The sequence below is a fragment of the Liolophura sinensis genome, chromosome 6 (genome assembly GCF_032854445.1).
Source record: "Liolophura sinensis isolate JHLJ2023 chromosome 6, CUHK_Ljap_v2, whole genome shotgun sequence".
Lineage (NCBI taxonomy): Eukaryota > Metazoa > Mollusca > Polyplacophora > Chitonida > Chitonidae > Liolophura > Liolophura sinensis.
Genome location: NC_088300.1, coordinates 15,343,071 through 15,367,349, shown reverse-complemented (window position 1 = coordinate 15,367,349; position 24,279 = coordinate 15,343,071). Strand labels below are relative to the sequence as shown.

Genomic DNA, 24,279 nt, shown 5'->3' with positions numbered 1-24,279 from the left:
GTGTTTTCTATGCTGTATATGCCTATTGAGATTCTACAGTTTGTAATCCTAATACAATGCCTTTGTTAAGTTTTAAAACAGAAGGAAGTATATCCAGCTATATGCTAATTAGAAGGAAATTATCACTGGGAATGGTAATCGCCAGGGGCGCACTTCCGTGACTTCCTTGTAAACAGGGGCCTACTGAAAACACTTTTATACCAGTGAAGTACGGTTATGTTAAAATACCCACGTATTTATGGCGAACAAAATACAGTATGAAGTATTACTCTAAATGCAGTTGTAAAATGCTGTAGATAGAGTATATAATTGCATATTCGTGAACGTAAGCATGTATACACATGCCTTGTCATACAGGAAAGGTATATGTGATTATGACTATATTCTTGCACGATTTGTCCTGCCTGGTCAGAATATTCCAGTGAACGTACAACGTTGTACTGATAAAGCATAGAGTTACTGATGGCTGTAATATTTGTAACTCATAGAATAATCCACAAAGACTTACGTAAAGACACTACACGGCGGATACGAGTATATTCGTTTAATCACCCAATCAGTATATATAGAAATTTTAAGATGCGTCATTTTCTTACTTTTTTTTTAGCAAACATAAATTTAGCCAACGCTATACCTATATGTGCACCAGTTTATTATACAATAGATTGTGTTTGTAAAACAGCAAAATGTCAACTGATTTGAATAATCTGATCATTTAAAAATTTACACTATTCAGTCCTTTAGTCCTACATGAAATATACTTTGGAAGGGCATTTATTAGTTTGTGCGGAAATACTGCGAAAAAAAAAAGAAATAGTAAAGAAAAAGCCCAAAACAAAGTAAAACAAAAGAACACTGTTAGCTTTGTATTTTTATGCTATGCTTTCCAATAACCAGCGAGAAAATGACAAAAGTTCAGGAGTTATAGAAAGCAAACTATTCTGGAATGACGGTATATTTCCTGTTTACGGAGTATAAGCTTATAGTCAAGAGCGGGGTCGGGTAGTACTTTTGTATCTGATGTACTGCGGCAAACCGAGGGAAGGACGGCGCCAGAGTGCAGCGCATTATCGGAAACAACAGGCTCTGTTCTGATGAACACGGGCCTTGTCTTCTACACAAGGACCTCGTCTTGTCGACAAGATATCCATCCAGTGGCCGGGGTTAGTGTATGGCTCACATGGCCTGTCACGCGCTGAGGGCTGCTGCCCTGGGTACAGCGACGACCCATGCAGGCACAATGACTGATCTGATAGAGACACCCAGCATCGCACTGGGGCACAGCGATAGAAGTCCCTTTATGGAATTTTCAAATTATAACTGAAGTTTTTGACGGAACAGAGTGGCAGGCATACCTATCCCACGTGGTGGGGCATATCATTGGCGGAAGAACTCACGAAGTGTTCTGTATTACCCATGCTAGATAAGACTTAATACAAATATATCGATCATTTGTATATAGAGTCTATGCCTTGTATTGATTAAACGCGCTCATTGTTCCCCGGCGTGAGACCTGCGTAGTTTAAATTATCAGTTCATGCTTTGGAATAATATTGGTGAAACAGAACTGGTGAAAGCAGAATTGGTGAAAATGAAAGCAGAATTTTTGGTCTCGGTATTGCACATCTTCATGGTTTAATAATTCGGTAAAATACACTGAAGTACAGATACCGCATGCGTTCTAAGTCTTTTCAGGATCAAAACTGTGAATTTTCAAGTACCCAACCTAAAAAAACTACCTAACTTAAATTCTAAGACCCTTCCCAAAGGAAACAGCATTCATGCGTGATTCCCAGAAAACTCGAGATTCTGACGAGATTAACGCGTCATGTAGACAGCGACTGCGAAGTAGAAAGGGTGCGAGCTTTATTAAATGAACACTGATATACATCTAAATGTAAATCAAGCCATTCATTCGGAATTCGGTATAGAATTGATAATGATTTGATATTCCAAATAGAAACGCAAAGATTCACTTGACAACGTGAGGTTTCTCGATCGAATCTTTTTTGAAACTCGTTATCTCGACTTTATCTCGACTGAATCTCGGTATCTGCCAATCAAATAGCACTGTTCCTGATCTAGGTCATGACAAGATGATGAGAAAAATACACGACCGTATCTGGTGGGAGCTCATGACAAAGTTAAATCCTTGGCAAATGCCACTGATCAAAGAATTTGGTTTTTCATAGTAAGTTGAAGAATCGGCTAGAGAAAAACTCCAAATTTTTAAAAAATCCCACCATATTTCTGTAAATTTTCAAAGCAAAAGTATTGACTTGGTCGAAACGGGCAATAAAAGTTCCATTAACATATGTATAGAAGTGATGTTTGCGCTCTGGATCAAAAATGATATTTTTGGCCGAACAAAAAGGGCTGTGTTTAGTTTACCATATGAAAAAGACACTCTGTTGTCATGGTTAACTTTTGTCTTCATATAAAAATATAAACTTTATGTGATAAATTCGTCTTTTTTTGCAAGTTGAAAATCCCTATTTCTGTTGACGCTCGAAAGGTATTCTTTAAAGTACATCGAGTTAGCGATGTCAGTCTGTGAAACAGGTAACTATTTGAAAGAGTCAAAAATCCTTGTGGGATCTTCTATTTTCATTCAAAATACCTTTGCGTTAGTCAAGATAACAGAAAACCACTTATGGTCACATCTTTCAAATATGTTCTCGCCACTATATGCTGCCACCATTGCCAAAGTGGCGTTAATCCATAATCATTCATTCATAATTCGGCGAAGATCGTCAATGTGTAGCATGACCAGATGCCGAAATGTCAACCAAGCCAGTATATGCAGTGTATATGCAATCAGACATTTAACCCTGGTGGTACATTCCCCCATACACACTTCGTCAAGACACGTGATATTTGGGTTTAATTCTTCAAAAAACTGACTATATAGAGTTAGACATACATTCTAATAGTTCATATCAATGTTGCACCTTTAATGTCAATGCATCTCACAATCACATGAGCTAAGTCCGTCGAGTTGTGTCCACACGTCGCGCATGTCTGCACTTTAAGAACTATAAAGCGTGGAATCACATCCAAACAAGACGTTCAAGGCCACCGGCCAACAGCTCCGTGTTAATTCGAGCCATAATCAGAACTGGAAAGAATTCAACCTTTGCAGGCTCTGTATTCTGAGAAACTACGGGACGATAAGTGTGGGTAATAACCACTGCATATGTTGTCCTTGTAACGGCATTATCATTTGTGGTTTGCTAAGCCCCACATGGTTCCGCAGCTCCTCAAACTATAGGTAAAGTTGTGTGTAACTACCATGTCCGATAGTATATAGGCCTTTGCGGGTCCTCAAGGCTGCCATAGGTAAAGTTGTCTGTAACTGCAAGGTGTCTCAGCATATAGGCGTTTGCGGCTTCACAAAGCTGCCGAAGGTAAAGTTGTGTGTAACTACGGTGTCTCATAGCATATTGTATAGGCCTTTGCCGCTCCACAAAGCTGCCAACGGTAAAGTTGTGTGTAACTACGGTGTCTTATAGCATTTAGGCGTTTGTGACTCCACAAAGCTGCCAAAGGTAAAGCTGTGTGTAACTACATTTTGTTTAGTTAAGAAGATGAAGGTTTTGGAGATTTACGTAAAATGGCTTTGTGAGCCCTTGAACTTAAACAGGGAGCTCCACAAAGCTACCATTGACTGAATTCCTTGTAACTAATGAATGGACAAGGAATCAGCGTATATGGCTATAGGCTGCATTTTGAAATTTGCATCAATTTTTGTTTGTCAGTTTCCGTTCATTTGATGTATTAAATCAGATTTCTAAGAATTACTGATAAACTGTTTATCTGAATAATGACAATGAACTTCAAATACTGTAGCTTGCAATATCCCCTTACTTTTCAGAATACAGCAGCATATATACATTAAAGATACATACAGCTTCTATATCCCATTTCACTCGTGAAATTTGCTTGAAAATGCATTTTCGGAAGCACACAAAGGTCTTTGCAAAGTGATATTTGGATGCACACGCTAAAGCAAAACTTGAGAAAAAAGTCTTAAGAGGCCGAGTAAGGTGGATCAATAAATCAGGACGCTAAAGCAAAACTTGAGAAAAAAGTCTTAAGAAGCCGGTTAAGGTGGATCAATAAATCAGGAACAAGCAAAAGGCAGCACATGAAAAATGCTAAACTTTAGGTGAAATACAGTACCACAGATGACAGCTTTTTAGTTTACCGAGACCAGGCAATTCAACTGGAAGTATACCAGGTCCAGGCTGTTCAACTAGATGTATACCAGTCCCAGGCAATTCAGCTGGAAGTATACCAGGTCCAGGCAATTCAGCTGGAAGTATACCAGGTCCAGGCAATTCAACTGGAAGTATACCAGGCCCAGCAATTCGGCTGGAAGTATACCAGGTCCAGGCAATTCAACTGGAAGTAGGCTATACCAGGTCCAGCAATTCAAATGGAAGTATACCAGGTCCATGCAATTCAACTGGATGTATACCAGGCTCAGGCAATTCAACTGGAAGTATACCGAGTCCAGGCAATTCAGCTGGAAGTATGGAAGAAGAATTTTGCGTTGAGATTTAGTTGTTTACACATGAATACAGTATTTCAGCTGCCGACATTAAAGCTCTGTTCCAATGCACAGCAGTGTCCACAAGATGAAAAGTATACATGATGGTTAATTTGCTTGTAACCACTTGTATGTCGGCGATTGCTCGATCTTACTTTTGGCCGGGTCTTGTTTTTGCACCATCAGTACTTCTCTTCATGTAAGTTTACTTCATCCTAGAACTGAAACCAAGACATACAGAACTCACGAAACATTTGGAATGGATCGGGCCTCTTCCCATCTGTTTAAAAGACTGCGTACCAATAACACGCTACTTCAAATGGTGTCGAAGGAACTTACCGTCTGTGTCGTTTGGCAGTCCTTGCCACCCAGAACCGTGAAAACAGTAGATCAGAAATGTGTTTAAAAGTAAACTGTGAAAAATGATTTCATGAATTTATGGCAACAGAATGGATTCTCACGGTTATCATACATTTATACGTATATACAGATATGTTTGGACAGATATCTTTTCTGATCATCTCGAAGCACCTCCGAGGTTTATCACCATGTTCCCGTCAGAGTTGTCACCCCTTATCCGCCTCCGGTTGACTACAACTGATTTTATACTATACCTGTCAGTAAAGACAGTTTTCACAAACGTCGTAATTTTTATTAAGTATTAAAAATAATTGACGCGGTGAAGTAAAATTCCTTATTGGCATTTTCCCCACGATTTTTTCACTGCATAGCACTCACTGATCCATGCACAAGCAACAAACACAAGGTGTGGGAGACATAAGACAAGGTGTAAACCTCTAGTGATAAAAAATATGAAAGGGAGGACAGATGATGTAGTCTTTGTCCACAAGAGAATTCTCATCATAATAAAGTATATGGTTACGGTCAACAAAGGTTTGAATGAATATTTCTTTCTTTATTTTATTTGATTGGTGGTTTACGCCGTACCAGTATTCAAGAATATTTCACTTATTTCACTTACGACGGCGGCCAGCATTATGGTACGAGGAAACCGGGCAAAACCCGGGAGAACCCTTGCTGAATATTATGGGAGACATTACAATATATATATATATATATATATATATATATATATATATATATATATATATATATATATATATATATATATATATATATATATATATATATATATATATATATATATATATATAGGGGCATGCACTTTCTCCAGCAATCATTTCTTGTTTATTTATTTTATATATATTTTTTGTTGTTTATATTATTTATTTATTCACACTTAACTAATACATATATGGCATTCAGCTTAGTAATAAGTAGAGTATCCAGTAAACAGACGCGGATAAATTGGCTCAGTGTTTAATCCATTTTCGTCAAATGATGCACTATATAACATTAACACAGGGTACATTACCAACGTAATTTGGCAAGTTGCTGAACAACTTTTCCACGTGTTACGTACAGATATAGAAACCATATTGGTGGAAGACACGAGGTACAAATGGCGCTACGAGCGTTGCGCATGGACAGCTCATTGTCATCAATTACAGGAACAGTGAGAGCGCCAAATTATACAAATCCAATAAGTGTATATAAATGTAACATGTACATTCACCACAAGGAATCTTGTAAATTATGCTAGCTCGGAGATCTTTAAATGCAGAAAAAATGCACAATACAGATCTGTCAGGAACAAGTATATGCCTGCAATGTTGAGGGATGAGCATTGTTTGTTAAGCTGATAACGTTTTTTGTTTTTGTTATAGTTTCATGGATATATAAATACAAGACCATGCATGCAAGAAATGGTAGACGGATATGAAGAATTTCCTTAGGTGTGGACCAAACTGAATGTTCCATTTGCATGTGTACTGTTAAACTTGTAGAGTACAAAAAATAATAAATCGCTTCGGATGGTCGTGGGTTTCCCCGGGACTGTGCCCGGTTTTCTCCCACCATAATGCTGGCCACCGTCGTATAAGTGAAATATTCTTGAGTACAGCGTAAAACAACAATCAGATAAACAAACAAATAAATACAAAATAAGGCATGCATCGCTCTGTAAATGATACATGTATGTTGCTGAAAAAGTGTCTAACAGATGTGTTCGATTTCTGTAGTGGAAAGGAGGTAAGTAAAGTATTAAGCCAAGATTTATATAATGAAGAGTGATAACGAAGTTGTTCTTATATTAGGCCTACATACAGCACATGAGGAATAAGGCTATACTTTATTCTGTGTTGATATTCGGCAGACAGTATGGGTTAGGGTGTTAGGGCGGCTATACACCTCCATACATCCAAACAAAATCAGTTGCTACAGCTTGTACTCAGCATGTGCTCCTTTTGCATATAGGTCTATGCTGGGTTGCTATAGACGTCTATCTCAATATCAGGTCTATATACTTACTGGATACATACATGGTCTTTGGCTTGGCGTTCCATGCGGCGAGGCACCATAATGGCATGTATATGTGTCTGAAAGGTGACAGCTTCATGCTTTGACAGAATTGCAAACGACGTTCACGCCCAGTAATCAATTAAACAAACCTAAAAATGACAAGTGAATACAACAGACGATGGTTAGTTGCAATCCTCAGCGGCATATTGAAAGCTAATAAAGGCCTACAAAACCCCGATATATTTCTCCTGTGTAAATGTAAAAATCGTATTTTCCATAATGAATTAATGATAATTTATGTGTTTGCGTTTGTTTATTATGGCTCAAGAAATTAAAACCTGTTCCATGATGGCTGTCAAGTTTATCTAAGAATTATGCATGCCCATATGTTTATTTATTTATTAACTGTCGTTTAACACCATCAGGATGTTTAAGTTAAATGAGTGTAGTCTGCTATGGTCAGTTTTATGGGTGTACAAAACCGTGGTGCGTGGTATAAACCCTAGAATTTGTATGAAAAAAAAAAAATTAATAAAACATGTATGAAAAGCAGTGGAACAATTACAACCAATTAAGTTTCCGCATATATATACGCCGTATATAAACACGTTTCACTATTCCAAACCACATCTTTGTGGTTATCTGCTGGTTTTGCTCCCACTACATACGCCTGCTCAATTTCTCTCGCCCTCGCTCTTTTACAGCACTTTGCGCGTATCAAAATATTCCTCCTCCAACAGAGTAGTGCGACTAATAAAAGTCCCATACTATGTATAGCCATACGGAGTCTTCTTGCTATTTTGGTTGATTTCTAGTGGCACTTGTAGACGTATAGTGCCATCAGGGAATTTGGGCCTAAAAGTCGAAATATACCTTGCATAAGCCATGGCCCCCGGCTGGATTCGAACCCATGTGCGCCTTCAATTTACATATTGACGAAGAATCTGGGTCATGTCATGCCGTGCAACAGATTTCATGTCCGTTGTGCAGAGAAACATTACTCAAGACTAGATAAAAGCAAATATAGACAATTAAAAAACGATTTAAATCAGCGACTGTGGAGGTCTGCAATCCCGGCACATTCTTTAATCGACGTAGCACAGTTTTAGCCAATCAGCGTGGTGTGCTATTTTTAGCTGTTAACTCGGAGTATATAATATCGTCTGCTCTTGAATCGATGTGAAATCGCTAGTGTTTACATCGCGGCAGCCACTTCCTTCTACAGCTGGACAGCGGTTAATACAGGTGGGTATGGGATTTAGTTGCTATACATGTATGTTTTTGCGTACCGGTATGTCATATTTAGAAGGATCGCAGATTGCTTCAAACGTAGGCCCTTCGTGTTATATTATGTTAAGAGCTCAACGTGTTAACCTGGTCTCATAACCTGGTTGGTCAGTGTGCTGTACTTGGTACGTAAATGAGGTCGGTTAGCTGAGCTGCCTTGGATACGGATGCTATTAATCCAGCGATCGAAGGCAGAATAATGTCCAGAATGTCCAGATCCATGTCTGTCAGAAGTAGAAATGTTCAGTTTGGTTAATATCCACAGGAGGCTCACTCTGCAAAACTATGAATAGTTAGATACATAGCCTAGGTGCATGTATATGTAGGCCCTATCAGTGTCAACGACGGAGGTCGTGAGATCAATACCAGATCTCGGCATTCATTTCTTTATATTTACTTCTTTTTTAAATTTTATATATATATATATTTTTCTTTATTTATTCACTGTTTGTGTGTTTAACGGAGGAAGGGAACTGGATAGCGAGGGGACAACCACCAACCTTTGGCATGTCACGGACAAACATTCCCACATATTACAAACAGATATGCACACCACATGGGTGGAAGGGAAGTGATCTTCATGGAATGTTAGATTACGCAAATGGTCACACAAGGGTCAACGACTGCTTATTGTCACCGGTGCGCCCCACCCTCAGAAGAAAATGGATGGGTTTTTTTTTGGGGGGGGGGGGGGAATCTACAAATTCCCTGTGCGAGGTAATTTGTTTATAGTATGCAAAGTGCATGTGTATAGATGTAAACAAATAGCAGTTTACTGGGTGTTTTTTTATTGTCAATCTTGTTTGTCTTTTGTTCAACACTGTTTATTGAAATCATAGGAAGAAGACAAGTGTAACAGTGTGAGACACTAAGAACATCAGAAAGTGGTAGAACAGGGAGATGGAGTTTGCTGGTCAGTTTGTATATATAGGGCCGGTGGAGGAGGAAGAGGTGGAGATAACGGAGCAGGTCAGCAGCCTGGCCAGTCGCTTCCGAACCCAGGAGCAGGACGACGGCAAGGTGAGTAGGAACATTCACAAATTTCCAGTAATTCTTGACACTCATCACATTGTCAACCATGTAGGGTTTCATATAGTCTTGCACTTAGGCCCCCTGTTAAGTGAATGGAACACCTTCAAATATAGGAAATCAGACATTTGACAATTCATTCCTCATGCTGAACTATACAGATGAATACACCTTAGCATATTGTGAAACATAGTGGATTATTCTTTGGTATATCTTGCTCTTAGTAGTACCAGGTGTTCTGATTACAAGGCTGCGAGGGCCTGATTTGTAGTGGTACTTGTTTGAATCCAGGTGTGTTTCAGTCTGGCTGTGCTGTGCTGTCATTATACCAGGAAGCAGTAGGCCTGCATCATATTTTGTGCACTTGACATGTGACGTCATTTATCTATGCAAATAATAGCATGCCTGCGGTGTGGACACGTTACGTTGAAATGATGGACATCAGCTAGATCACGAAGAGTATATCATCATTGTGTAAGGATTGTGACACAACACATTCGACATTGCTGACATCAGGATGCTGCAGAATGTTGGGTCTTTCAGAACAAAATTAGAAATATGAAGAAGGTCTGTCACAGGGTATTTTTCTCTCAGACTGACTGGGTTTCCATTCCTTCATAAATGAAATAAAAGTTTTCCTAAGTCCTCCTTGGCTGTAGATTGTAACATTATGTATGGCTGATCCCTACAAATGTGTGAAGTTAGATAACATTTTTGTCTGCAGTTTTGTATTTGTTAAAAAGGATGACGATCTTTTATTGGCCCCTGAGACAGATATGTACTGATGGAGAAATTCTTTTACAGTTAAGAAAGACAATTTTCCTGCCACATGTGACCAATAGAAAAAATTGAATACTTCAACCCTTGGGCTGGAATGGTAGTGGAATGCTTGTATTTGGCTAAAAGTGTGCCAGTGATGAGTAAGTAGCATGTCAGTTCATTCATCATGGTTCGTAAAGGAAAATAAATAGTTTTAATGCTGAGCCCAAAAGAATAACCAAATCTTACATGTAATAAAATACTTCACTGTCACCATGTATGTGTGTGTGTGTGTGTTTTTTCTGTCAGACATGTATGCTGGACATCTGTGACACGGCAGGTCAGGAGGAGTACTCTGCCTTCAGGGAGCAGTACACCATGGCAGGGGACGGCTTCTTGATCGTGTATGACATCACCAACTCTAGCTCTCTCCATGAGGCTATGACAATCTGTGAATGGACAAAGGCTGTGCGTGATGAAGAAACTGTGCCAGCTGTAAGTGCACAATCCATAGTTCAGAATAAATCAAAATTATATTGCAGGTGTCCTTAACAAAAAAATTCAAAGTAAGCTTCAGTTGTCACTCTTTAATACATAAAAGATTGCTTTAAATGGCATTTTCACCTCTAGAAAACCCTTTTTATATAAAAAGAAAACAAATAAAAAAAAAATATCTTAAACTTGTTGCTGAGGTATAAAAGAATAAACTTAAAATGAAACTAACCTTAGTGTGAAATTTTGCCTTGTACATGGTTTGACAAAAATATAACTGATGTGCCAAACTGAAAAACTAATTCAGTTTAAATTAATACGAAGCCTGGTTTTGCCCCGAGACACCTGTATGGTAGATGTAGATCAGCACTTTTTGTATTCATGTACATTCCAATGAAGTTAGTGTCTATCAGAAAGGTGTGTTGGGGAACATCCTCTCAGTATAAATGTAAATGTACTTCCAATTTTGTGTACAAGTAAGAGACTCTTTTCCATCTGGCAAATGCACATCAAGTTTGTAATTTTCATATTTTAATAACAGCACTCGACAGTCTATTGATTTTGACCATACAGTTTAAGCCTTGCATGTTTTACAATAGGTAAGTACATATTTTTTATCATAGATTTTATGCGCCAACAAGACAGATTTAGAAGATAAGAGAGAAATTACCAGACAAGAGGGTGAGAAAGCAGCCAAAGCCTTGGGTGTTGAGGTAATAGAGACATCGGCCAAGAGTGGGTACAACATACAGGAGGCATTTGTAGCTCTTGTAAGAAAGATTCCAAGAAATGGAGTGTCATATAAGGTAAATAAAGCTCAGGTACAAATTTGACTTCAATATGTATTTATGAAGCAAATTTTAAAAGATGATTATTACACATACTTAATAACATAGTTAGTCATTGATTATTTCTGCTGCTAAGAAAAATACTATGAAATCCTACATAGCATCATGCACAAAAATGAGAAAATTTATCATTTTTATATAATAATGCAGCTGATCCAATTATAAAAACTTATTTAACTTTTACTTTAATCATGCACTTGTGCATTATTATAAGGCTCAGAAAACAAATCATCATTTTGGATATTTTTAGCAAAATGCTGTAAATAATATGTATTATACATAGTGTATGACGTATACATTTACATGAACTATCTGCATTGTACTTTTGTTTTCAGTCAGGCTTCCAATGGATGCCATCTTAATCAATTGGATCTCTGTTTTACAAGACCAAGCCATTCACATATATATCACATTATCTATGTTTACAATTTAGATTGTGGTATTGGGAACAGGAGGAGTGGGCAAGTCTGCCATTACCATTCGCTTTGTTCAGGACACCTTTGTGCAATCCTATGACCCTACCATTGAAGACTCATATCGAAAAATGATAACTGTCTCTGGATTACAGCCAGTGGCATCAGGATCTTCACTTTCATCATCAACATCATCATCATCTCACCGACCAGGTGATTTTACAATAAAAAATGTTTATTGCGAAAATTATTTTCATCTTTTCTCTTTAAAGCTATTAAATGATCATAATTAATAAAAAAAACTTAATGCAGTAGGTATACATCAATCTGTATTTAATAACAAAAAAAGCAGTGCAATATTTTGGCCAATGCATGTGTTTTACAGATTTATAGAGATACATGACATTTATTTAATTATTTTGATAACATTACAAATTCCTTTCTTTTTCTCTCATAAACAAAAGGAAAGAAAGATGGGTTTTTCAATAGTTTAAAAAAGCGTCTAAGCTTTAAAAAACGAAAGGCCACATCTGTAAAAGCCAGCTCAAAAAAGCACAGACTGCAGTCAGTAAGGCAAGAGAAGGTGCCTAAAGCAGACACCAACTTTATCATGGTATCCTTGGGGAAGTTGTCCCAAAGCCCTCAGCTGGTGACTGGTGATCCAGTGTACTGTGAGAAATGTCCTGCAGTTCTGACCAGGCAGGCCAGCCACAACAGGGAGAATTTCAGCAGGGTTGGAGGGAAAACCCTGTGGGTCTGGTAAGTGTAGTATGGTCACCATACAGTGTCAGCCTAAACACCAGCTGAGAATTATCTTCATGTACGGGACTGCCTGTTCAAAAGTGTATTAGTTACTATCAATATTAAATCATATTTTATATTTACAATTTTAACAAAACCCAGCAACCAATACAGCTGCACAGACATCAAATGGAACAGGAACAGATTAAGTTCATATTTAATATACTGTTACACAATTATTTTGGGGTCAAAACTGAAGACCTGGCTAAAAGTTAAATCTGGTATTAAGCCTTAAGACAGTTTTGAACAACTGGGCCATGTAGTCTATGATTTAGCCTTTTTTCCTCTGCCAAGAGGTTACATTTCTGCCAGCATTTATTTGTCTGTTTGTGTGTCAGCAGTTTTACGGAAAAAGTTATATAATAATTATATTAATTAGAAGAACTGGCATATACCTAATTAGGACTTTGTGTAGGTGAGGATAAAATGTACAGGTAAGAAAAACATTGGCATAGGCCTACATGTGTTTATCATCCGCATATATTTAGGTTACCTGCAAAGTTTTCGTTAGAAGGGTATATATGTTTTAGCCTGTTCATAATAATTACTGCTTTCCTGATTGATAGGGAGAAATACATTTATCCCATAGTTTGCTCATGTAAGTGATATAACAACAGTGAAATAAATTTTTAATATTCCATGCGTTATATAAATAAACCATGCATTATATAAATAAACCACAGCTTTGATTGGTCTCCTGAACTTTCATTGACAAGTTTATCCAATGAAAAAGTACCACTGCATACACGACTGCTTCTATTGTTTGTTACCGTGAAAAAATAAAAAGGCAGACTTGTGCAATCACTTACTACACCGTGACACCAGTTTCCCCCAGTTTCTTGGTACCAAACGGTTCACTTTTTTGAAAACTGAATAGGCATAAAAATTTATGTTCATGAAATGTAAAAAATAGAAAAAGTTGGTGAAAGGAAATGAAGCTCTTGACACTGTACGCCTAAAACAAGATACTCGCAAACACGAGTTCAACCGTCAACGACAGCAGCATGCCTCGGTATCAGATTTTCACAAAATTAAACACCAGCAAACTTACCTTACTACTTTGTAGATCACCAAAGAGCTGTCTTGTGTTTGTGTGTGCACTAGTCTGCAACTGATGTACCTCAAGATTATTCTTTGATCTGGACCATTCTGTTTGCCACATCGAACACAATAATTGGTCCCAGTGTGACTGTTAGATTCAACATCGCATGTACCATCACACAGAAAGTCCAAAACAAAACCAAAGTCAAGCTCTTTGAAACATCGTAGACATTGTTTTGTTGCATTCTCCAAGTTCCAAGATGGTTAGCAAGACCAGCAAATATGTTTTGAGGTGAAGTGTTCGCATTAAAAGCCTAAATGATTATTTTGTTTAGTATGATTTTCGAAATCACCGCTCCTCGCACGCTGAGAGTCATCGAGCGAAGTCAGTTGACATAGACCCCTGAGCTAGATTTAGGTCACAATTTTGGAGGGAAATGTTACGATAAATGAGCTGTTACAAATGCTGACATGTTTGAAAAAAGCCTGTCATCGTATCGTAAACTAATGGACTGTGACATGTTTTCTGATCACAGAAATCACAGATTTCCCCCATGTTTTCTAGAACTATCTTAAGTGAAATGTGCAGTTGTGTTTCAGCCGTTTCACATATATCGAAATCAGTACGCATCTCATATACTTTTCAAAACAAACAGAAGATATCTACACTATTAACAAACTGAAACCATTCAAAATATATTATGGGATAAATAGGATATACTGTTCGCGACCGATTATATCAAAGTTATCGAACTTGTGACCTAGCATATAGCACCATAATTACACAGAACTTTTCTTGCGTAAACATTGCCTAGAATATAGCACCATAAGGTAAGATGATTGGGGGATTAAGGGCCTTGGAATCACGAAGCCAGCGATGTTAAGCTTATGGAAAAATTTCAGTTATTAAATTTTGGTATGTTCCTTTCTACTCTTTTAGCTGCAATTTGTTGTGCAATAACTGTACTCATATTTATGCTGTCAAGAAATATTTTGACCTTGTTGCATAAGAAATAACTATTTTAAAGTGATTTAAAATTTTGACTTAAGTCTAAGATTGCTTCGTGATCCCGGGGCGTGAACTCTATATGATTCATTTTTTTTCTTTTTTTTTATGCAGTGACTTTTGCAATCACCACAATAAAGATCTGAGTCTGACAGAAGGAGAAATCCCAGAAGGCCCCTCCTTTGACTTCATGTTGTCCCCTGCCCCAGTAGAAAATACCATTAAGGACCTCCAGTCCTCGGACGGCATTGTGGTGTTCTGTATAGACATCAGTGGCTCGATGGACACAAATGCACAAATCCCCAAATTTCAAGGTACATGTAACAGTCAAATTATTTGGTGCACTAAAAAAAGAGGACTACATGTATATTTATGTGTTGTGTTATTGTTTGAACAGACATCCAAGACTACAAAATAGGGCAATATTACACATTTTAATGTAAAAACTGTCCTTGAACATGGCTCACCGCAGTGCTGTCCAACTCTTTCTCTGCTCTCTGCATCTGTTCAAATGCCTGTGTGTCTGCACTACTTTGTGTAGTAGTCTGTCTGTCTTTCTGTTCGCAAGTTTGTTCATCTATATTGGTTTGAAAACAATATTTCTTCTAAGCTACATAGAAACATCACCTGCAATAATTGAAGGTGTTCATTATTTAAAAGTATGTACAAGAAAGTGTTCTTGTTTAATAGTATACTGTCTGTAGCACTATTTGTGTATCTGTAACGTTATGCTTGTCTGTGTATTTGCATTACTGTGTGTCTGTTTGCTGCAACTATTATTCTAGTGTTTGTCTCTCTGTTCTACCCTCTTTATGTTGGCATTGCTGCATGATATACCCATACCCATACCTTATGCAATTGGACTTAAATTTGCAGCAATGTGGAGGAAAATGAGAGATGGCTTCTCTCCAGATGCAGACAAAGATTGGACTAAAACCAGACTGGAATGCATCAAGGAAGCTGTCACCAGGTAAATAACTAAATTCTCCTTGATTGAGTCCAAGCTGCTTTAATTCAGTGTCATGTACACCTGTCCTGCCAATGTTGACAAATGCTCACATAGACATACATATTTTACCAGTATCGTGAATGTGTTCCGTTCACAACCTGCAGACATCATAAAAGTACCTAATATTCAACTTTAATTGTAGACAACTGGAATCTCTTCAAGTTGAAAACCCTAAGAAGAGGGTAGTACTGGTGACCTTTGGCTCAGAAGTTCACGTTCATGGCGACGGATCATCAGAGTATCAGGAGAAAGTAATACTGGGAGAAATCCCGTACAACACTCTTATGGATGAAGGGAAGGCCTTGTATGAGAAACTGAATCTCAGACCTCTTTCACAGTCATTAAGGTATGAAAATGGTACTGACAATTTCATTATAATAGACCTAAGGATTAAAAGATTGAAGTCTTTTTTTTTTTCACTTCATTAATTGGATTATTTGTTTACAGTACTTGTGCATTATTTAGTCCTGTGTGGTTAATAATACACTTGAGGCTGCTTGGGTGGCCTGATGGTTAGAGTCAGGATACATGAGATCAAGCCTGTGTCAGGTCATACCATTATTGCTGCCTTGCTTCACGCTCAGCATTGAGTGTTTAGAGCAAGGAAACAGGACTAGTTGGCCCGGTATGAGTATAATGTTACTGCAGGTGTCCTCTTCGTGGTGCTTCAGTGGTGGCATTCCCTACTACAAGAAGACATACATGTAGTAGGTGTGCACACACCTCCTAGTCATGATATGAGTGAAAAATTGTTAAGTACGATGTAAAAATCCAAACATACATACATGCACATGTCTACACTTTCTGATACCAGGAACTTTTCAGGCCAACTTTCATTGTTTTTACATGAAAATGTACATATCTTACAGTAGCCTATATTCTAATATTCTTGGGTATGATCTATTGGTTTCTCTGGTTGCCATTGGTGAAAGATATCAATGACCACCAGAGCTCTGTGATGTCCTAATGTTGGGTTTTATAGTGTGATGTATGTTACCCTCAATATCGGATTTAGTGTAAAAAGACTTAAATAGTAGCTTATCCAGAAGCTATTATAACTTGGTTGCATGTGGTTGAATATAACTGCGTAAGTTTATGACAGAAAACCTTGGTGGTCATATTGATGTAAATCTGAAACTTTGTAAGTAATTAGGAGTCACCATATATGGCTGTACAATATTGTGGAGAAAATGATTATAACTGCTTTTAGTATTATTACTCCGTTTTATCATTATTATGATGAATAATTGGATATATGTATACGAGTAATTCTGCGTAAATGAACTGCTCCTGTTTAATGTTGCCAGTGACCTAACCTCCAGAGTGGAGAGCCTTAGGACCTCAGGTTGTACTGCTTTAGGCCCAGCCTTAACGGTCTGTATCGGTATAACATCAAAGGTTCCCGTCTCAGAAATCATTCTGTGTACTGACGGAGCGCCAAATGTTGGAGTAGGGGGTGACACTAGTGCCAGAGACAACTTCTATGCTCAGGTATGCTATTTATCAAACGGAAATTATACATCATTCACTGATGTTATATCTTTTTTTTTCAGGCTTGCCTCACGGTAAGAAATTGATTGAATTCTGAAATGAATGGATGTTCAGTTATATTAAACTCTTTTTCCAACTGAAGGCTCAGTTTGATCCACTTGACTATTAAATCTTACCAGGACCTGTAGCTCTGTGTATTTCACCTTAAGTTTGATATGTAAAAATGCACCTTAAGAAGCACATAAATCACCTTAGTTTTTCTGTTACTAAAAAAAACTCTAAAGTGTCTGTAAAAAATGGATGAATGAATCAGAATCAAATAAAATATGTGACTTGAAACAAATCTTCAGGTGAAATAATGCAATTACTACTACAGAAATAATATGCCATTAAATTGCGGTTCAATCCAGTACCGTAACAGTAACATTTTATTCTGACAGTTAAACTATTTGGCCTGATTACAGATGTCTGTGTTGTAAGAGACTTTTATCTCTTTTATTTACAGGTGGGAAAGGTAGCATTTGAGAACAAGACAGTGGTGTCACTGCTGGCTGTGGAGGGGGAACCTGTAGGCCTTGAGTATGTGGGCAAGGTGACAGTCATTACAAAAGGTACCATTAACATTGTGTCCCCTCTGGAGATGACTAGGCAGATTCGTCAAATCTCTCAGAATCCTGTTGTGGCTACTGCTGTTGATGTCAGAGTGTTACTTCACCCATCATTGGTATTTGAGGAAAAAGACAGTCCAAAGGTGAGATTATTGATAGACAATCTTCATTCCATTAAACACTGTACTGATTGATAATAGTGGTCATACAAAATATGGTTTCTGAAGTATCTGTAACTTTGTGCATGTATATGTACATGTTACATACAGTGTTTGTAGGTTTAATAAATAAATATGCAGTTAATCTTCTTTACAGAAAAATATTTACATCAGATTTTGTATTGATTTTAACTTGATGATCTAGATATTGTGTAAATAATTAGTCTCTGTGTGGTTTCCTGAGATGGTTGTTGCTTTCAGGGAAACAGTACTATTATCAAAGAAGTAGGAACTGCTTGTCAAGACACAGATCTCACATTCAAATATGGACCAAAGGACAGAAACAGGCTTGAAAAACAAGGATCATTGCCATTCCAGGTAACAAAAGTGAAGCAAATCCCAGGTAAAATCATGCTATATAAGGTAAAAAAAAAAGCATCACTCCAAGCCATTCTTGGCTAAATGTGGTGAATAAGACAAGCACTACTACTACTAAAAAAGTTATGGGCATCATTTTTGAAATCAATAAGTGTAATTAGTGAATTGAACTTTAAAGCCATTTGAGGTGATATAGGGAATATTTTCCCTTGTAACATAGAAGTTAGCAGACCAAAACATACTGAATTTATCATCCTAGTTTTTTTCACCAAACACTGACTATATTGGGATGACTTTACCTGTACAAGAAGACTGCCCACAGCAATAAGGCATCATTCAGCACTTTCCAGATTTGCTTTTACAGTTACTGATGTTGGAAAGAGAGGTGAAATATATGAAGAGTTCAGGTGCAAAGGCATTTAAATACCATTCATGACATTTTTCAAGATGTTTGAATAATTGAATTCATGGCATTTTTAATTTATTTTTAATAAATTTGTATTTGCTTCCCCAACTTTGTGATAGTTATCTTTTTACACCTACATGTACATGTACATTCATATGCCTGCATTCATAAAAACTGGAGAAACTACAAAATTTAATTTGATTCAAAATGAAAATTTGAAATGTGAAAACTTATCTGTTTTGCACTTGAACTCATATACATGTATTTCTGGTCATGGATTCAGCTCAGCATGATGGTTATTTTTCTCCTGTGTTTTCAAGGTTCAGATTACTTACACTATGCTGGATGGCATGAGATGTTTAAGAGTAATGACACAACACCTGGAAGTTACCAAGAGAGAGAGAAAAGTGAACAGGTAAGTATTGAGCTCGTCTTTATGAATAGACAACATTACATGCAAGTAGGAATTGTTGAACTTACCTGAAACTACAAACTGGCTTTCGTGGATAAGGTGCAGATTGATGCCTTGACATGTTGATGTGTTTCAGGGGCCTGTATTGGTGAGCTGTGTATAAGGGCTCTGTCTGAAGACCACAAACTCTGGGTCACTACATGAAGTTGTACTTTTGTTCAAATACAGTGCTGGGCTTGTTTGTATAGTTTCTCCAGGGCTCTGGTTCTTTTTCTTTACTCATCAACTAGAACCTTTCCCAGAAATACAGTATTTAGTGTTCACTATTTAAACCACCAATAAACGATACAAATAAGTTGATTTGTCTCAGGGTGTGAATGTGGCTGTGCTGGGACTTGGAGCAGTGCAGAGGTCAGCTGTTATAGCAGATAAAGGCAACATCGCTGAAGCTAGAGGATTTCTGTAAGTAATACAGCTCCTTTTTCCTACTGTACTTTATACTACCAGGAATTCAATTTTTCACATCTTTCAAGTTACGTGCATGTTGTTAGATTTCATAGATTTCATTTCAAAAAGTGAACTTTTTAGCCTTAAAGCATTAAGTAATGAGATGATTCATTTCCTCACTCATTCATGTGATTCAGAACTGATATGATGAAAGTACTTGTGAATCCGTGTTGGAAACTGTACGGATAATGGGGGCTCTGCACAACTGCTATAGTGAAGAAACACTTTCAAAGACTATTTGTAAAGTTTTTAAGATTTTGTATTTTAAAAAAACATTTGTGAAAAATAAAATCTGAATTGAAATATTTCAGTTCAACCAATCAGTGCTTAGTTAATTCTGCAATACTTATTTTCATGAACACAGTTTCCTCCACTGACTTAAATAACCTTTCAGATCTGGACAAAATTGAATGTCTGATTTAAATATGAAATACACATATACAAAATGCTGTAGCGTGAGTCGGTATGTTTATTTGATTGGAGTTCTACACCATACTCATGAATATTTCACATATACAACCCTGGCCAGCATTATGGTGGGAGGAAACTGGGTATTAATCGGTTGTTCTGGATTTAATCTTAAGATAACGGTTAGCAAATGTATGCGTTAATACAGGCACTCTGTGGAGAGGTTGATGAAGCGTGGAGCAAAGACACCAGCTCAGCAAGAGGAACATTTCTCTTTTGTATCTGAGGCAGAAGTCCTGGATAAACAGCTCAAGGAACTGGGGGATACACAGGTTGGTATACAGTCTACATGTAGGGGCACTTATGGCTGTGAATCTGAACAAAATCGGAAGTATTTTCTCTCTTTTATAAAAAAAAATGGGATTATTTCTGTAATATTTAAATTCAATGGAATCTCTATATACAACTTGTCAGCGAATCCCAACTAATGCTGCTTCACTTAAACACTGTGCTGAAGATAACCCATACCCTAAATGACCAAAAAATTTAACCACAAAAGATTTTTGGATGCAAATAAATGTCATGAGATATTACTTCTGGTGCCAAAACATACATTTTCCCAGTAGAATATCATCCTATCTTCCAAACACCTCTCAAAGCACCTTTCTGAAATCAATAGAACTCCCAGAGTCAGGAAAAATAAAAAACTTAGTCATGGACAAAATTTTGTGTCATTTAAGGTAAGTTACGGACACCATGACCGGCCCTGCCAGTATAGTGTTCAATCTCACTTTATTAGCTAGCCTGTATAAAGTACAGGCATAGCTTATGTCATACCCTGAACAACAGCGTCCAAAGATAGAGAAAGCAATGTTAAACAAAATGTTAGGGGTGGTATCTTAAAAAGTACGGCAGGTTTTGAGCTCAGGGTTTGCACACATGTAAAGCAGAATAGCATAAGAGGAAAATTCCATTGTTGAGTGGATGTGTACATATCAAGTATCGGAAATTACTGAATTCCTGACATAGTGTAATGTGTAAAAGAATCAAAGTTAAATAAAATGTTAGAAATGGTTTCTCAAAAAGTACTGCATGTATTGAGCTCAGGGTATGCACACATGAAGAGCACAATAGCATGGGGGGAGAGGGGGGGAGATATTCCATCATTGATTGGGTTTATGCTTACCAAGTACCATAAATTACTGAATTCTTGGAGTTTTACATGCATATAAAGCACACTAATACAAGGGGGATGTTTCATCGCTGATGCTCTGTGAGCATCTTAATTACCGTTAATTACCAAATTCATGATTTCAGTTTTGCATTGAAATACATTAACATCGATATCACAATCTGCATCATCGAACGTGACGGGCTACACCATTTCAAGTTGTTGTCATTAAAAATGAACAATAAAGACGAGATGAAAAGTTATTAGCCCCTTAGCGGTAACTGAGAAGACTATGTAGGTTTACGTCTCATTTGTTGTCATGAATCAGTTTCCATATTTTTCAGAACGGCTCATTGTATTGATTGGAAACTAAATTGCTAAATGGCTCGAGTTTGACGGCGTTTATTCCATTTTCAATAAAACAAAATATACACTATTTTTTGTTGTGGACTTTCACATAGGTACATGTATTATTCAAATTATTAAGCTCAAATTGGCTAGGGACATACATTGCAAATTCTCAAGAAAGCTTGTTTGTTCATTGTACCTGTAAATTTTGGTTTTCAGGAAAACAATAACACTCTTGATACAAGTGTGTAGTAATGTAATATTTTACCTAAAATTTTGTCCATGATTAAGTTAATCATTTTGCCTGATTCTTATGGTTCTGATTACTGTAGAAAGGTGTTAAAAGTTTTCTTAGGAATTTGTTTGTTGGCATGATATAATAGTGGGAAAATGAAACTTTTAGGGGCAAGTACAGTTAATGTCTAACTGAAGCATGCAAACAAATATTTCAACATTACAGCAATGGTAAAGTTTTGTTTATTTATCTTACCATATGGATTATGCCTACTTGCAGGAGCTGAATGCCAGACAGAATGACCTGGCTAGTAACATATGCCAGAGAAATGCTACCAGTAACCTTAAACAGTTCATGGGGGGTTCCAGTAAGAAACACGCTGTTCTTCAGAGAATGGACTTTGATGAGAATCTGAGGGAGAATTATTATGGCTACCAGTGTTAGACTCAGTAAGTGCATGGAGGAAACTTGCAAGCTTAGCCTAGCTCTTATCAGGTACATGGACATGTATACTTTAGCGTTAGCTGGGAAATTTTCTGTAATTGTTGTCAGTGGTACAGGTAAATGGTATATACTCCTGAGTATACATGTAAATTAGTTTATATGATGGTCACATATTAATCTGATTTCATTCATAAAATATGAATAGAACAAATTACATGTACGTGCACTTTGTTATCTTTTAGAATTCCCTTAATCTGACTGAACATTACTGGAAATCTTATTTTTCTGATGTGTGTAAAGTTACAAATGTGGTTGACATTTTGAAAATATGTCAAAAAGACAGTATGGCTGATGTTTTATATCTGTATATTTTGATATTTATTTTTTTAATTTGAACAAGGTCATTGTTTATGTTTTAAGCCTGATATTACATTTATGTACATGAAAGTCCCACAATGAGGATAGCACTGTTCTTCATCAAATAAAATGTATTTATTTATTTTTTTTTTTGAATAAGCTCATTATTTTTAAGACTGGTATGTTTTATGTACACACAAGGCCTTTTTAACTGCAGTGAGAATACATGTAGTCAGTGTAAAAAACCGAGCAGATACCTGGCTGTGCAGTTATAGCCTTGTGTAGCTGATAAATAAGACAGCTGTTTTAAGTGGCACTCTATGAATTAGGCACACACTTATGCACAAAAGATGAAGATTAATTGTTGTTTAGTTAAACGCTTATTGTGGGCTATGCTGTAGTGGTGTATTACTGCTTATAAAGGCATTATCGGGACAGTTTATTTATTTTATGTTTGACCGGTTGAGGGAAGGGGTATGAAGTTGACCACTCACAGATATAATCTAATAAGAAACAATCACAACCACAACAACTGTTTAGGAGCCAAAGGTGCATTTAATTCATTTGCTTTAAGGCTGAAGTGATGAAATTTGGTTCAAGATTTCTGATGAGGACCTTTAATAACTGAAAGGATTTTGGTGTCTATTGGTTTGTCTGCTTTTGCAGTGATATAGACATTCAGACCTACATTTACTTATTCAACATTGTGGCAGATAATAATCTTGTCCATGTGATATTTCAAGAATTCCTGGGCCAGGTCTAATGAAATTTAGTTTAAAGTTTTATTAGATTGGAAGCACCTTTTGGTGTTAAGCGCCCATCAACTTCAGTAAGCAAAGATACATCTTTACTCAGTTGTGATGTGAAATAGAACTGCCAAGGATACCTTCGTGGCTACATGTATGTGCAATTTGTATGTTGTGTATGGTACTTTGAGGCTCTTCTCATCTTTCCCCCAGAATCTGAGATAAAATGAATGCCAGCCAGAGCTTTTCGTTATTTGCAGACGATTGTGGAAATTTTCGCCTTTTCTTGCAGCTACATCTACAATGTAGGAGATGTACTATTTTTAATAGTATTTGTACTTCTTTGCATGTAACATTTTACATTTATATCTGCTGATCGTAAATAATACTTTGTTTACAACAAAATGTTTTTGCTTTTTTCCCTGCATCTTAATAATGACTATTTCATTCACTCAGAATTTACGGAAACTGCTCAAGATTTGGTTAAACAGGGTAAACAGTGTTATTCATCATAAATCGTTCTGCTACCTCTGTTCCATAGGGTATAGAAGTACTTCATATCATTTTAATATTTCCTCTTGATTTCTCTGGGGACTGAAGTAGCATTAACCTAAACTGAATAAAACCATGACTGAACTGACAAGAGGCTGGATCTCCTTGCTTACATGTCACCATTTTGCAAACTTCATTTATTTATATATTTGACTGGTGTTTTATGCCGTACTCTAGAATATTTCACTTCTACAATGGTGGCCAGCATTATGGTGGCAGGAAACCGGCGGAAACCCACGACCATCTGAAAGTTGCTGGCAGACCTACCCATTTACCGCTGGAGAGGAAGCTAGCATGAGCTGGGCTTGAACTCACAGCGACCGCATTGGTGAGAGGCTCCTGAGTTATTACGCTGCGCTAGCGCGATAACCAACTGAGCCACGGAGGCCCTTCATTTTGCCAACTGTCACTGTCCTGGCTGCTCTGGTTTTACTCTATA

The 24,279-nt window shown here is 37.2% G+C and overlaps 1 protein-coding gene across 1 annotated transcript; it reads left to right on the top strand.

Moving 5' to 3' along the window:
- The first annotated feature begins 8,527 nt into the window (after nt 1-8,527).
- LOC135469246 (circularly permutated Ras protein 1-like) lies at nt 8,528-24,010 on the top strand. The gene is given in 16 exon segments (XM_064747843.1): nt 8,528-9,241; nt 10,319-10,504; nt 11,125-11,307; nt 11,783-11,975; nt 12,227-12,521; nt 14,725-14,924; nt 15,487-15,580; nt 15,762-15,965; nt 16,927-17,110; nt 17,616-17,861; nt 18,138-18,254; nt 18,981-19,031; nt 19,034-19,075; nt 19,443-19,534; nt 20,196-20,319; nt 22,021-24,010. Coding segments are annotated over 16 exon segments (2,496 nt in total). The 5' UTR covers nt 8,528-9,121; the 3' UTR covers nt 22,186-24,010.
- The last annotated feature ends 269 nt before the right edge of the window (nt 24,011-24,279 follow it).